Source organism: Vollenhovia emeryi, unplaced genomic scaffold (assembly GCF_000949405.1).
Source record: "Vollenhovia emeryi isolate VEMERY1.0 unplaced genomic scaffold, V.emery_V1.0 DF939147.1, whole genome shotgun sequence".
Classification (NCBI taxonomy): domain Eukaryota; kingdom Metazoa; phylum Arthropoda; class Insecta; order Hymenoptera; family Formicidae; genus Vollenhovia; species Vollenhovia emeryi.
The window spans coordinates 653,953-668,879 of NW_011967219.1; the positions used below are offsets into that span (position 1 = coordinate 653,953).

The 14,927-nt window shown below is 44.0% G+C and overlaps 1 protein-coding gene across 1 annotated transcript in view; it reads left to right on the forward strand.

Annotated features, from left to right (window-relative positions):
• The first annotated feature begins 4,020 nt into the window (after nt 1–4,020).
• LOC105566137 (low-density lipoprotein receptor-related protein 2) overlaps nt 4,021–14,927 on the forward strand; it is a 52,846-nt gene continuing 41,939 nt past the window's right edge. Inside the window, exon 1 of the mRNA XM_012019908.1 lies at nt 4,021–4,832. Coding sequence (XP_011875298.1) covers nt 4,664–4,832 — 169 coding nt within the window. The 5' untranslated portion in view covers nt 4,021–4,663. The remainder of the gene's footprint in view (nt 4,833–14,927) is intronic.

Below are 14,927 nucleotides of genomic sequence, written 5' to 3' on the forward strand. Positions count from 1 at the left end.
ACCAAGTTCTAGCATCGTGGACACAGGCCTCAAGAACCAAGTTCTAGTATCGTGGACACAGACCTTTAAGAATGCGGAAAAGGTCGGACTGCATCTATATGTCAATAACGTATAGGAAAGTGTACATACATACAAGTGTATGCACATAAATTCTCTTAGGCGTGACGAATTCGAAGTTCAATTTTGCCTCGTCGACAATTAAGAAAATCCGTTTACCGCCATAATAAATGTATCGATCCTGGATTCACGCGTTTATTTTTCGGACGTCGCACGCGAAGATCTATTCGGCGACAAATATTATTCGATCGTGACTCTCGTTTCCGTCGAATACACTGCGCACGCGAACCGGGGGCCGTGGGTAGATCGATTTACGGAGCGATTCGGAGAGATCCGGACGTCTCAGAAGCGGAGCCACTTTGGTACCACATGACGTCGCGCGAGCGGGGCGCATTTACGTCGCGGGACAATGGAAAAGGTCGCGCGCGCGGCTCTGGCATTTGCGGCGTTCGTCGTTAATAAACGTGTTCGCGAGAAAATGCGCAACGTATCGGGCTGAATCAAAAGGCTTGCGGATGGGCACAGGCCTTTCCGCGGCGGGGGGAGCGCGGGCGGGGAGTCGCCCGCGAAAGAACGGGCGGAGTGTATCTGTGCACGCGCTCATTGATGTTCCAGCGCAACGGCTAATTGAAGAACATCTGTGTCCGCACGTTGAAATATTATGTGCGCGCACGGCGAGAATTTTCTGTTGAAATTTATCCCGAAAATTGTATAAAACGGAAAATGATTTTTTTTAACAAATCATAATTACGGCTACGGTAGCGAAAATTTTTTTTAAGTGAATCGTGGGACGAAACACGGCATTTCAAAGAACTTTATGAGCGTTTTCTGTAATCTTACCATACATTTCACTAGTAATTATATACATACATTTTACTAGTAAAATGTAAACTTTCCAAAAAGTTGTTGGAAACGTCATGTGGTCCCATGATCGCATGATTTTCACGTGCACTTTATCAGTGTTTTCAAATAACGTCGCTAATTCACGACTCAAATTACAGTCTCCAATAATTGAAGTTTTAAAGATAACAGCAACGAACAATAATATTTAAAAGTTCTGGGACATTGAAAGTGAGGAATCTAGGACTCTACAAATTCAAAACGTACCGAGAGCAGTTTGAGTATTTTACGAGAGTAGCGGAAATTCAGCCAGGTTTGACGAGCGGTATCTTTGATCAACCAACCGATAAGAATTATGATAGATGTGCTATTTACAACGCCGTTTGTACCAAAGAACTTCTTAAAATACATATGTTTATTTATAATTTATCGCCATTAAATATTTATACAGTTTATTACACATATATTTGATATTTATCTAAAATACATTTCTTACACTTTCTGCATTTAAGTTGAAATATGCTCTCTCGAATATTAGATGAAGGTAAAAGGTGATTAAACAAAACGAATGTATCGTTACATTAATATTCGATTTGCCGCTACAATTGTTAAATTCACAGTTTCCCGACTTTATTAATACAAAACAAAGACCGGATACGATTGGACGTCAATTACGCCAGTTTGTCTGAAAATTCGCTTTGTCAGACGACAAGGCCAGCCAGCGGCATCGCGTCCAACGATTTCCCTCGCGTTTCCTCGCCTTATGATTTAAAGACGGTCATCGAACGCGAACGGTCATCATACGGATTGTACGCATCTTTCATCGCGACCGCTCACTAAACTCATAATGAAGCCTCAGCTGGAGACAACGCGGCAATTTTCGGTTACATCGAGCGGAATTTTCCAAATTCGTATAATTGACGTGTGACAAACGATTCAAGGCAAATCCTCGGGGAATTCAAGAGCTCCGGGAAACCGAGAGTCGCCGTGACGTTGGAAGTAATAATAATAATAAATTCGAAGATCGCGATATATGAAGTGTTGCGTGCCGATAATGCTGCAAATTGCAGAGTAGATATAAAACGATCAAAGTATTGACAACGACTCCGAAGTGAATAGTAATTGCGTAATTTCAGTTTTCTTAGATTTCCACGTACAAGTTCAGTAGAAATCGGCGACGCGGATTGTGATGAGCGCAGCTAATGTAAGTGCAAAAGCTAGTTCTCGGTGAGACACACAATCTTTTACCCACACTGTAAAAAGTTACATGTAAAATCACAATTATTATTGTGCGTTATATTGGGACCATTTAATGAAGGTGAACATGTACATACGTCAGTAAATTTACATCTTGTAGATAAAATTATTACCTTACATAACGAGTAACTGCTTGCTTTTAATTGTGTAAATTTTACAATTTTTTGTCATTTTTCATCAAATAAAAACAAGTATTTACACAACAAAGAGAAAGCAATTATAAAAGTACATAAATTTACATATTTCCATGATTAATAGTGTAACCGCTACACTTATTACGTACGTAATTTTACATACTTTTTTTTACAGTGCACCGTGTAATCAATATACATTTTATTGTCCATGTCGTAATTGTTTAATGCGCGACACAAATATACCGAGAGTTAACAGCCAAGTTGAACAAGGATATAAATAATAAAATGAAAAGCAATTCATTAACTGGGGGGAACCGACGTTGAGCGATATTTAAATTTCTTTGCCGTAAATAAAGAAAGGCACGCGCCGCGCGTTTTGCCGCCCTCGTGAGAAAGTTTCCACGGAAATCGTTCTCTCCTTTGGCACATAATCGCATAAAACGCGTCGCTTGGAATTAGGGGACTGAGCCCATGAAAAGCCGCGCGACCCTTCCGACTTTCGTTTCGCACGCTTCAAGTCGTGCTTGTTCACAATTTTCCAGTTGATTACATTTTCAACGCAGAAATTTACTCGCTGGCAATTTCCGAATAGTGTTCTCATTTTCATATCGCAAACGTTTTATTTATTTCTTTTGCAACAATAACAGTCTGCATCGCTCGTACGTATATGTGCAATTTTATATTTATTATATATAATTTTTAATAATATAATTATATATTAATACCGGAACTTTTAAATGTTATTGTTCGTTGCTGTTATCTTTAAAACTTCAATTATTGGAGATATATAATTTGAGTCGTGAATTAGCGATGTTATTTGAGAACACGGATAAAGTGCACGGAGAGAATTTTCTCTTCAAATTTCATCCGTAAATACGATCGTGAGACAACATTTCCAAGAACTTTGTAAGAGTTTTCTGAAAGTTTACCGAAGAAAAATAGCCCCTTTAATTTATTTCATCACAACGTGCCGATAATACACTGAATATTATTAGTGTGTCAATGATACGTGTCATTGCGAGGATCGACGGTAAGCGAGAAACGTGATACGGATATCGCAAAACGCACGTTTGTACACATAACACGCCGTAATTGTTTTCCAAGAATTTCATGTCAGACATCGGGCCTTTGACTCGACTACGCACGACTAAAATAAATGTACAAGAAGGTGCGTAAGATTTCGACTTATTGTTAACGTCAGGGAAAACAATGTGCTGACATGACAAATATTTTTTTCTCTCTCTATTGCAACAGATCTACGTAATTTAAAGAGCATATAGCTTTCTCTGTTGTTATAAAAAAAAACAACACACAGTTTTAAATTTCGCGAGCATATCGACGGCTTCCGAGGGCGTGGAATTGTCTTTAATGTCGGAAGATTAATCTCCTAAACTGAAAGGAATAAAGTTTATTATCGCCGGTGTATAATTGACGAATGCAGAGAAGATTATTAGACGACCCAACTGGCAGATGGTGTGTATTATTTACTCAATAGATTACATCCAATCCAGGAAGTAAATAACACCATCTGCCAGTTGGCTCGTCTAATAATCCTCTCGCCTGAACCGAATTAATTGAACCGTTAAATATTAATTTTGATAGATTTTAAAATCCCGAGCCAAGAATCCCCCCTCATCTATTCTCTCGGCCTCGGCGAGTCCCGATTTGCGGATGAAAGGCGGCCTCTCGTCCCGAGTTGGGATCTGTTGAAAGCGTAGGTTAATTGACATCCACTTGAAAATGAAAATCAGCCCCGCGCTCTCCGGCCCAGAAACGGCCGTCGATACCCCCGAGAATTTGAAATCGGAGCGAGCCTCGCGCGTTCTCCTCTACCAAACTCGGCGACGGGCCCTCCCCGACAGCCGTCGCGCCGATTAGACGTCGCAGTGGGGACGGCGCCATGTTGGGTCCGTCCGTCCACGGCGCGGCGCGGCGCCGCGGCCGCAGCCGCCGCCGCGTCAGTCGCCCGTTGATCGCGACCGTGTGTACGTCGCACGCACGAGCCATGAATTGAGCCCGCGTTCGCTCGTGCCGCGTCGTCGTTTTACCTTTTTTTTTTTAATTTATCCCGTTGCGCGCGCTTTTATTTCGCACCACGCGCCCCGCACTCGCGCGCGGGAGACTGAAATCGGAGTTCTTGAACGCGGGAAATCTGGAGGGAGGTGCGGAGGGACCTGCGGGGGACACCGCGCACTAACATATATATTTGCGTGCAAAGTGCGTGCCTCTGGTGACTCCTCTCTCTCTTCTCCTCCTCCCTCTCTCACTCTCTTGGAAAGAGCGCGGGTGAAAGAGAGCCCAGAGGAATAGAGGGAAGCAGACTAGTGGCAAGCGGCGAGGAGGGAACGGGGGGGAGAGAGAGGCAACGGCGTGCGATGGCTGTGCGGCCACGCATCGGCCCTTCCGGTGGTGGACGCGCTTCCGGAGGTGCCGGGGACCTCACCGGGATCCCGGTCGTGCGATGGACCGTCGGGAGCACGCTCGTCGCCGCGGCGGCGCTCGCCGTCGTCCTCGGCGTCGCCGACGTCGCGGCCATCAGATCGGGTGAGTACCCTTCGCGCATCTTCGGGGGCCCTTTAAATCGGAGCCGCGACTCCGTCCCGCTGCCGGGGGACCCCCGCTCTTGGGGCACGTTTCGAAAACTCCGCCGATCAGTTCCTCCGAGAGTGTCCGCGGAGTTGAACCGCGCGCGTCTCCGTTTAACGTCAACTCGCGCAGCGCGTAGAGAAACGCGAAACGCGAGTTTCCGGCGAGCCGAAAGCGCCCGTACGAACGGCGTTCGCCAAGAGAGCCCGATCCTCTTTTCGGATCCTCCGGTGTCCCGTTAATCGCATCGACAGTCGCGCTCCTCCGCCGAAGTACCGTAGCCTGTGTACACGTAATCGGGCACTCCGCGTCGATTTGAAACCTATCGCGGCTGTTATTCCCTCGCCTTGCTTTCTCCTTTTCTTGCGGGCGACTCGCACGTTCGCTCCAGCACCGCCCTGCCCCGCGAGAGACGACTTGCCGACTCCTCATCCCGCTTCCCTAATATTCCGCTTTGCCGCGAGCGAAAGTCGGCGAGGGGGCAGGCGCGACGGGGCGAAACGTCGGCCGCGCGCGAGTCGCACGGAGGAGAAGACCGGAGGAGTCGATCGCTCGATCGAGCGATCGATACGGCGATCGAAGCGATAGTAGTCGGCGCGACCACCCTCGAACGCGCCGATCTAGGGGTCAATTCTGTATCTAAGGGTCTGTCCAGACAAACTTGGACAGGTGCGTAAGCGTACGTAAAAAAATTGATTGGCCTATTTCCTTATGCATGCGTTTATGGTCCAATCAGATTCCTTGTGCGTACACAGTTGAAACATTTGTGTTAAATTTAACAGATATCACATGTCCCAAACGGTCCGCACAAATTTTTGTGTTAATTTAACATAATATGGATATGTTAAATCATCACACTAATACTCTGTTACTATTTTAACACAAAATAAATGCAAGTCTCAAAATAATTTGAAATAAATTTTGTGTAAAATTGACATATTTTTAATGACCAAATGAATTTTAAAAAATGTAATTTTTATATTTTACAGATGTAATAAGTCAAACGACTCGAAATCACTCTCACTTATGTTATATAGAATAAAATCAACATTGTATTCTGTAAATTTTAACAGATAAATTTTGTTACTAATAATATCGAACACATGTATTGTGTCAGTTTAAAAATAAGTACACATTGTGTTGTTTTAACATTTCTTTTCAGTTATTTCAATAATTTTACATTTGAGGTCAATTAACACAAGAGCAATATGTTAAATTAGCACATGATTGTGTTAAACATTTAGTTCAGTTAAAAATTTTGACCGACATTCTTTTTAACAAGAAAACACAAATTTTCAAACTGTGTACGTTTACGCAAGTTTGTCTGGATAGACCCTTAAGCCCGTATCAGACTACGGATTGAGATTGAGATTAGATTGAAATTGGACCAATCGGAGTAAAGTTTACTAATCCCAAGTTCACTGATTTTTACTCTGATTAGTCAAATTTCAATCTAATCTCAATCCCAATTCGTAGTCTGATACGGGTTTTAGGCTCGTTTTCACCAAACATCGCTTAACTTTATTAATCTTACATGGAGAGAATTTTCTCTCAAAATTTGTCCCGACAATCATGTAATCGTGGGACGATTTGGCGTTTTGCAGAATTTTATGAGAGTTTTTTGAAATTTTACCAGAGTTGGACGAATCAGAATTCCTTTAGGATTTACCAGATGTGTAGTGAAGTCTAGCAAACTTCTGATTATGAAATATATTTCATGGTAAATCCTAAAGGAATTCTGGTAAATCCTAAAGGAATTCTGATTCGTCCATTTTCTAACAGACTGGTTGAATCTATCAGACTTTCTTTTCAGTGTGCATTTCATGCGCAAATGCAAGGTCTAATGCGATCTGTGGAAGTTTAAAAAATACATAAAGTGACTGTTAATGTAACTATTAAATTAGTTTCTAGTTACCAAAAAAATGTCACTGAGTTAAGTTACAGTTACCAAAAAAAAAGGTAACTAACTTCGTTACTTCCCAACCTTGAATTTTACCATACATTTTACTAGTAAAATGTGTACTGGTGTACTTTCTAATAAAAGTATAATTACTGGTATATAAAATGTATGGTAAAATTTCAGAAAACTCTCACAAAGTACTTGAAAACGCCGCGATGTCCCACGATTACACGACTTTCAGGATAAATTTTAAGAGCAAATTCTTTCCGTGTAGTTTAATTCGCGTTTGTCTCTTTCTAAAGGGACATTCGGAAAGAGACAAAGAACGAATTAAACCGAGTCTTACAGAGTAGTAAAAATAGTGAGCGACTTTGTCCAAGGGGACGGTTGGAAAGAGATAAAGCAGCTCACTTTTACCATTTCCCGAGAGGGAACCCGTTGAGGGCATTGTGGTGTACATATTTGCGGCTTTACTGGGCATTTTTTGGGCATTAGGTCTTGCTGGGGCATTATAAAGATAAAATATGATAAAATAAGGTAAAATAAGATAACAAGTTCAAGGAATGCCCATTGGAAATTAGTGGGCATTGGTGTACAAGATTTTGGTCAGCGGTTTCCCTCTCGCCATCTTCACTATAACGTAAGACACAGAATTGACCCCCTGTTTCGATCGGATTTGACGCGCCGGCGAAAAGTGGGCAGAACTCCGACGACGGGCCCTTCGAGAGGCCCCGGCTCCGATCTCGCGGAGCCTTTAATCCGCAAAAAGTCGCACGGCCACGTCGAACGCGGTAATAAACCGCTTCCTCTTTTTCATCGCGAGCTCGTTTCGCCGGCGTTTCTCCCACCTGTCCGCCCGTTTGTTTTGGAAGTTTCGAGGAACCGTTTCGAACGCGCGGAACCAAGGTCGATCCGGGAGCCCGTCTCTTTTTCGTCACCTTGAATAGCGACGCGGCTAACTGTCTATTGTTACCGCGGTGTAATGGGTTACGTTTACCTTTTTCCCCTCGCGATCGCGGAGGTGGGAGAGACTAGAGACCCTGTAATCGGTGACTGACCATAAGAGTTTGTCAAATTCCTGCGAGTGAGAGAGAAACATAGGCTGTCTCACTCTTCTACGATTCTACGATTCTACGATCGACGAACTTTTATGACCGGTCTCTGATTACAGGGTCTCTAGGAGAGACAAGTGGGTGATTGATGGGAAAATCGGTTCTGAGCGCGGCGCCGGTGGCTGCGCCAAATTTCTTAATCCCCAGTCCAGATCCATTTTCTAGTTTCCACGCATTTGTCATCAACCGTCCTTCCCGGCCGCGTACGCACTTCCCATAGGAAAACCGGTTTTGGACGACTCCGAAAAAAGATGACGCAATGTTCGCGTTTTAATCGCACGACCTGCAGAAGATAGAGCTAACACTATTTCTCTCCACGGCCTATCCTCGATATATGTCAGAAGTGTCGCGAGCGGGAACCCACGTAGTCCCTACCTGCTTTGCATGACCTGGCGCGGGAAACAAGGACGCGCGAAAGAAATGTAAATCCAACGAGCTGACAAGCGCTTTCCCTCTTCACTCGTAAACATCCCCTTCGTGTGGCACTAATTATACGGCCTTGGTACGCGAAATTAATTACGAACGGACGTTACGAGCCTTCGTTCGCGATTGGCGTCCGCGAAAAGTGTGGAAAGCTTTCGATTAATTTGTTTCGCGGAGATTAACGTCCGCGCGGTGTCGCGCTGCTCTATCGCGAAATTATTGAAAAAGGCACAAGTAAGGCGAAGGTTATTTTTATATTATAAATTCACGAGCCAGAATGGCATTTTAATGTGCGCGTCGAAAGACGCGGTGTTTCTTCGAGGCGTCACGTGCGTTTACCCGCTTATCAAACGTTTACCCGTTTATCAAACGATCGACCCGAAAAGTTTAACAACGCGATCCTGACGCTATACGAAAAGCGTTATCCCGGTATTTTGTGGATTCCCTAGCAATTTTGTTTAAAAAAAATCGTATTTCTCGTAATCTCTGCGACATAGAAGTCTGTGGCTTCGCAGTGCGACCTGCGTGAGATCATTCCACGGAAGATACAATAAAAGAAATAAATACATTGTATTGATTCCCCTTGAGCTTACAAGGCGTTTTTGAAGGATTATGCCCAAACCTCTCATAACATCTCTATTTCCATGAGTTTTGTAGGCCAAATTTAACGAGCTGGTATGCTGGATGTTTTTTTAAAAAATAAATAAAGTTTTATTCTTAACTATTTACATCGGCGAACGTTTCGACTTCACTTAGTCTTTCTCAACACCACTTTGTTAAATTATAAAATTGAATAAATACATTCTAAATAGATTTTTTTAATAATAAATAAGTAAAATATAAATAGATTTTTTGTTAAATTATAAAATTGAATAAATAAATTATAATTAAATAGTAAATAAGTAAATAGTAAATTCGTCCGATATACATTTCTTCAAAAATAAAACGTGTAAAATTATTTAAAAACTCTATTTAGAATGTATTTATTCAATTTTATAATTTAACAAAGTGGTGTTGAGAAAGACTAAGTGAAGTCGAAACGTTCACCGATGTAAATAGTTAAGAATAAACTTTATTTATTTTTTAAAAAAACATCCAGCATACCAGCTCGTTAAATTTGGCCTACAAAACTCATGTTAATTGTGTACACATAAAACGAGCGTCACCTCTACATTATCTCTATTTCCACTTCGCTATGTGGCGATCGAACGAAAACCAACAATGTATTGTCCGTTTTTGATCCCGGGTCTTCGGATTACCTGACTCCTCTGACAGAATCCTCTGCGCCACAATCGCCCGGAAAATATAACAAAGGAACCTTCTTTCCGCGTTCACGAGAACACACTTCGTATTCGACGCACGTGCACTGATTGTGAGAGAAAAAAAATAGTCATTTTTGGACCCAACCATATTTTTGGTTTATGACAACCAATATTGTGGTTATGAGAACTATCACATTGTTAGGTCAACCATAACTTACGTTGGAGGAATTATAAAAAATATGGTTGGCTCCAAAAATGACTATTTTTTCTCTCACAATCAGTGTGGCATGTGCACGAGAATGGATTTCTGTTACCGAGACAAAAAATATTCATGACGCATTTAGTATAAAAATAAGACAGTATCAAAATAAACTCAATAATTCGTATTCTCCTCTATCGAATGAAAAAAGATCGACTTACTATATTGAGACAAGAGTAACTTACATAATATTCTTGCGTTTAGAATAAATTTTCCCTCCATCTTACAACGCACGAGGTTGGCACCACGATATTCGACAAAAGACGATACATACTGTCATTTTCGTTTATCGATTTGAATACGTCAACTTGCTGACGATAATAACTCCACCCCGAGGGGGAAACCGCCGAGGGCATTGTGGTGTACATATTTGCGGCATTACTGGGCATTACTAGGACATTTTTTGGGCATTACGTCTTGCTGGGGCATTGTAAAGATAAAATAAGATGAAATAAGGTACAGTAAGATAAAATAAGATAAAACAAGATAAATACGATAAAAGAAGATAATAAGATAAAGTAATGCCCACTGGGCATTAGTGGGCATTGGTGTACAAGATTTTGGTCAGCGGTTCCCCCCTCGCTCCACCTGTAAGAAAACTGCGTTATGTCCGAGAAGAAACCGGCGCGCAGGACAAAGGTGGAAAGAAACGGTATATGAATTCACATTTGAATAAATTACAAGTATGGGCTACCTACATCTTGCCTTAGACCCGCATTAGCCGTTTTCTATATGTTGTTTGCTATCATTTTAGTCTAGATTTTAGAACTTTTCATTTAAGATTAAAATATTCCTTTCTCTAAAATAAATATGATTGGCGCTATATCGATCCTATTTTCTGATACGTTGAAGTGTAATAGCATTGAATCCGGAAATTTTTTTCTGTGGGTGTAACACCGGCGGCACCGGGAGGATCAATATCAATGTGTTGACGATTGGCTAAATTAAAATCTCTGACCTTCCACGATGAGCTCGTTACTCAATCCGTAGTGCGTCGACCATTGGAAAATTTGTCAGCCGCGATCGGTGAGCCTTTCCTACGGCCCAGACGGTGGATTTTCTACAGTTCCCGTCTACTTATCGCTTCTGTTTTTCCTTATTCTTCGCTCATACGCTAACGACGGGTCTCTGTGAAATTAGATTGTTTATCGAATAAACTGACTGTAGTCGCCGTTCCACTTCAATTCTCTATTGTTGTGACTTTCACGGAGGATAATTTAAATAATTAACGCAAACAGCAATTTCTTAATTTCGAATGTGTGTCAACTTCTCCCCCCCCCCCTCTCTCTCTCTCTCTTTCTATCCCTCTCTCTTTCTTTCTCTGTGTGAAAATTTTTAGTATCTTGACATTCAAAGTTTTATTTATAAAGGGAGCATAATACTTAAGATAAAATTTCACAAATCAAATAGCAAGCATACTCGGTCATTTATCCTTAGTCCCATAAGCTGCGCGAAATTGAAATAACGCAACAACTTGTTCCTTTTGATAAAAGCTTAAAAATAAATTGCTTTACAAAATCTGGAAGCGCCTTGGTCACTTCACGTCGACCCATCGACAACTTTTTCATACCTCGCCGGGCACGCTACCGCCGCAGAAAAAGCTCATCACCGCGCACATCATTGTGGGCTGCGGGTGCGACAAGTGGGACGAATCAGTGGGTCAACGAAACGACCTTCGTACTCGAGAGCGCCGCGAGTTTGCAAGCTCTGATTCCCGCAGAAGGCGAGAAAGTTCTTCCCTCCTCGAAGAGGAGTCGGTGGCTTCTTTGACGTATTTAGAGCCGATCTCTCCTCGGCGGAAATCCGATTGGCCGGCGACTCTTTTTTAATTTTCGACATTAATCGGGCCGGCATATGAACGCCGCGAGTGCCGAACTTTTCGTTTTTCTTTAAACGCGAACAGACCCAGCCACACATCCGTCAAAGTCACATTGTCGTCACTCGAGGAATTTTCAGTCGCGACATTTAAACGCCGTGTTTACTTAGCGCGGTCATCTTCCGTTTCTTTTTTTTAATCCCGGTTTAACTGAAGCCAACGGCACACGAGACTACTTTTCCTACTGGGTTGCTTATACGAGAACCAATAAGGATGCAGGAGTTTTAGATCAGGTGACTTAAAACTAGATCCCGATTGGCTCTCGTAAACAATCCAATAGGAAAAGTAGTCTCGTTGTGCCGTTGGCTTTACTTTTCATCTTCTCCTAGCTCTAAGAATTAGAAGAAGATAAAAAGTAAATTAAGCCGGGATTAAAGTTAATCTGCATAGAAATGGACACGTATCTCAGGTTCAAACTCCGCTTTACGAAACTTTCCCGCTCGGTGTCCGCTCGAGACGCTCTCGTGGCAAGCCATTCCGATTCACGATCAATGTCGAAGGGAAGTAAAGCGGAGAAGAAACGTCGCCCCGTAAAATTTCGAAAACTTCACCCCGCGCGTCCTGACTTCGCCCCGAAATTTCCCCCGAGTGAAGTTCCACGTCGCTCTCACCCGGGGCGACGACATTTTTTTTCGCGGTCGGAGGAAACGACGTTTCCTGAATACGAAATCGAGTAGCGGCATCGGCGGAAACTCACGAAGTCACGATCGGCCGATAGGCAACGGCTGCCGCGGCTACCGAAAGCGCGGACTCTCGTGAAAGAACGAGGAGGAAGAGATCGCGAGCTGCGTCGTTGCGAATTAAAAAAAAAATCTACGATCAACGACTCCTGCCCCCCTCCCCCCCCCCGGGGGGAGTTAGTTAGGACCGGCCTCGGGTGGATCGGCTCCTATTTATAGAAAATGATCGAATTGCCGACTCCGGCGGCGGGGAAGGTCCGTGTCTTCCGAACGCTGATTATGCACGCGGTCGCTGTGTATGATATCATTCGCGTCCGAGCCTAGACGTGACATCGTCACGTGCGATCGATCGCCCGTCGTTACGCATCGGATTTATCGCCTGGACTAATAGGGCAAAATGACAGCGCGACGTATACTCGTTACAATATTTTTTTCCGTACTGCACCGAGCTGCCCCAGAATAACGCAAATTAGAACGTCGTTCTCAGCGTGCTCGCGCTTCGCTCACCTCGTCTGCGAGAGAGAAGGAGAGAAAAATCGTGCAGAATATACTTTCTTTTCCCTGGAGTCGAGAAGAGAGAGAGAGAGAGAGAGAGAGAGAGAGAGAGAGAGAGAGAGAGAGAGAGATATCCCATTGGGAGAAGTGATAATATTTATCTGGATTAGAATTTATTTGCATCAGAATGATACGCGAGAATGGATTATTACTTGGCGCATTTTACCGCGCGCGTGTGTCCCGCACCGCATTGTGAGCCGCGCGCGAAGCTGGCACCGCCGCTAAGCAAACTTTCATTGATACAACGTTCTACGCGCGACTTCAAAGGCGAGCCTGTCGGAGGAGAGCCTTCGGGAGTGCCCGTTGGAAAACACGGGCGGCCAGCGTGGCGTGGACAGACGCGAGGCGTCGAATAAATTTATAGGTGAGGAGGGAACCTCTCTCTCTCTCTCTCTCTCTCTCTCTCTCTCTCTCTCTCTCTCTCTGTCTCTCTCTCTCTCTCTCTGTCTCTCTCTGTCTCTCTCTCTCTCTCTGGAGTAGGTGCGAGCGAGAGGGCCGTCCATTCTCCGACAGCTGTCCTTCTTCCCGGCCTGCTCCTCGTGTTCGTTCGTGGAGAGATAGCCTGGGCTCTCCTCGCGGCTGGCAGGTAAAGTCAGTAGGCGGGCTCAGGCTCAGGTTCGTTCACCTCGGCCTAGCGGCCGACCGGATAGCGGGACCCTGGCTTTCCAGCGGGCTCGTCGTGCTCGTCGTTGTCATCGCCGTCGTCGTCGTCGTCGTCGTCGTCGTCGTCGTCCTTGTTGTCGTCATCGTCGTCGTCGTCGTCGCCGTTGTCGTCGTCGTCGTTGTCGTCGTAATCGCCGTGGTGGTGACGGTACCACCCAGTATATGTACTCGTGTAACGCACGCTCGCCCAGCTACCTGCGCACGCCTGTGCCAGCGCCTAGATTTGTGTCCCGGCACCTTCGCACCTGCGAAAAATGCATCCTTCCCGTGCGCGTTCTCCAAAGCCGCGCGCATGCATTACGTTGTTGCGCCGGCGGCTTTTTCTCTCTCTCTCTCTCTCTCTCTCTCTCTCTCTTTCTGTCTCTGTCGTCGCCGTTAGCTAATTGACGGCGTTAATTATACCTCGAACGAGTTCGCGTCTTCTCCGCAGCAACGGCGGGGGTAAACGAGGCGATCTACCGTCAATTTTGACGCGCCGGAAATTCGCCGAAATCTTCCGCTTCTTGATCTTGAGATATCGAATTTTTAAAAATCGCGACTTTGTTACATCTATTCCAGTCTGATCCTCCGCGTTTGCGACCGAGAGAAAATTCTACGCGTATAACTCCGTACGCGCGGGGAGAGTTTCCTTTTAAAATTTACTCCGAAAATTATGTAGTCGTGGCACAAGGCGGCATTTCGGGGAGTTTTATAAGAATTTTTTGAAAATTTACTATACGTTTTGCTAATAAAGCATATGGTAAAATTTCGAAAAGCTCTCGTAGGTTTTCCATTTTCTAGTTAAATGTTAACCAGTGGTTAGTCGACATACCTGTCTTTCCTTAGATATAGAATAATATAAAAAAAGATAGAGAGTCGACTAACCTCTGGTTAACACTTAACCAGAAAATGAAAAACCGGGCCATGAAGTGCTTCGACACGCCGAGTTGTTCCAAGATTTTCAGGTAAAATTCAGGTAAGAAAGGTGATTTTCAGGTTTGAAGAGAAAATCCTCTCCGTGTAAAAATAATTCTTACACCATTCACACTCCACGCTACGACAGAGCGTGGCGTAAAATGCGCTTTTTTTCCGCGCTGGTAGCGTCGAATCTGCCGTGATTACAGTGTTGCATAGTATCTAATCTGTCTCGGCGAGAGAAAAAAAGAGCCGCGCTTGCAGATTCAGATTGGATACTTTTTATCAGCGTCGTGCGCATTTTAAGCCGACGTCACGGATTGCAGGAAGTACGCGAGCGTATCGCGAAATTGCCCGATAGAGAGGACCGTATCGGGCGGTTCGTTGCGAAAAAAAAAGAGCAAGAGAAACAAAGCGTTTATCAAGTCG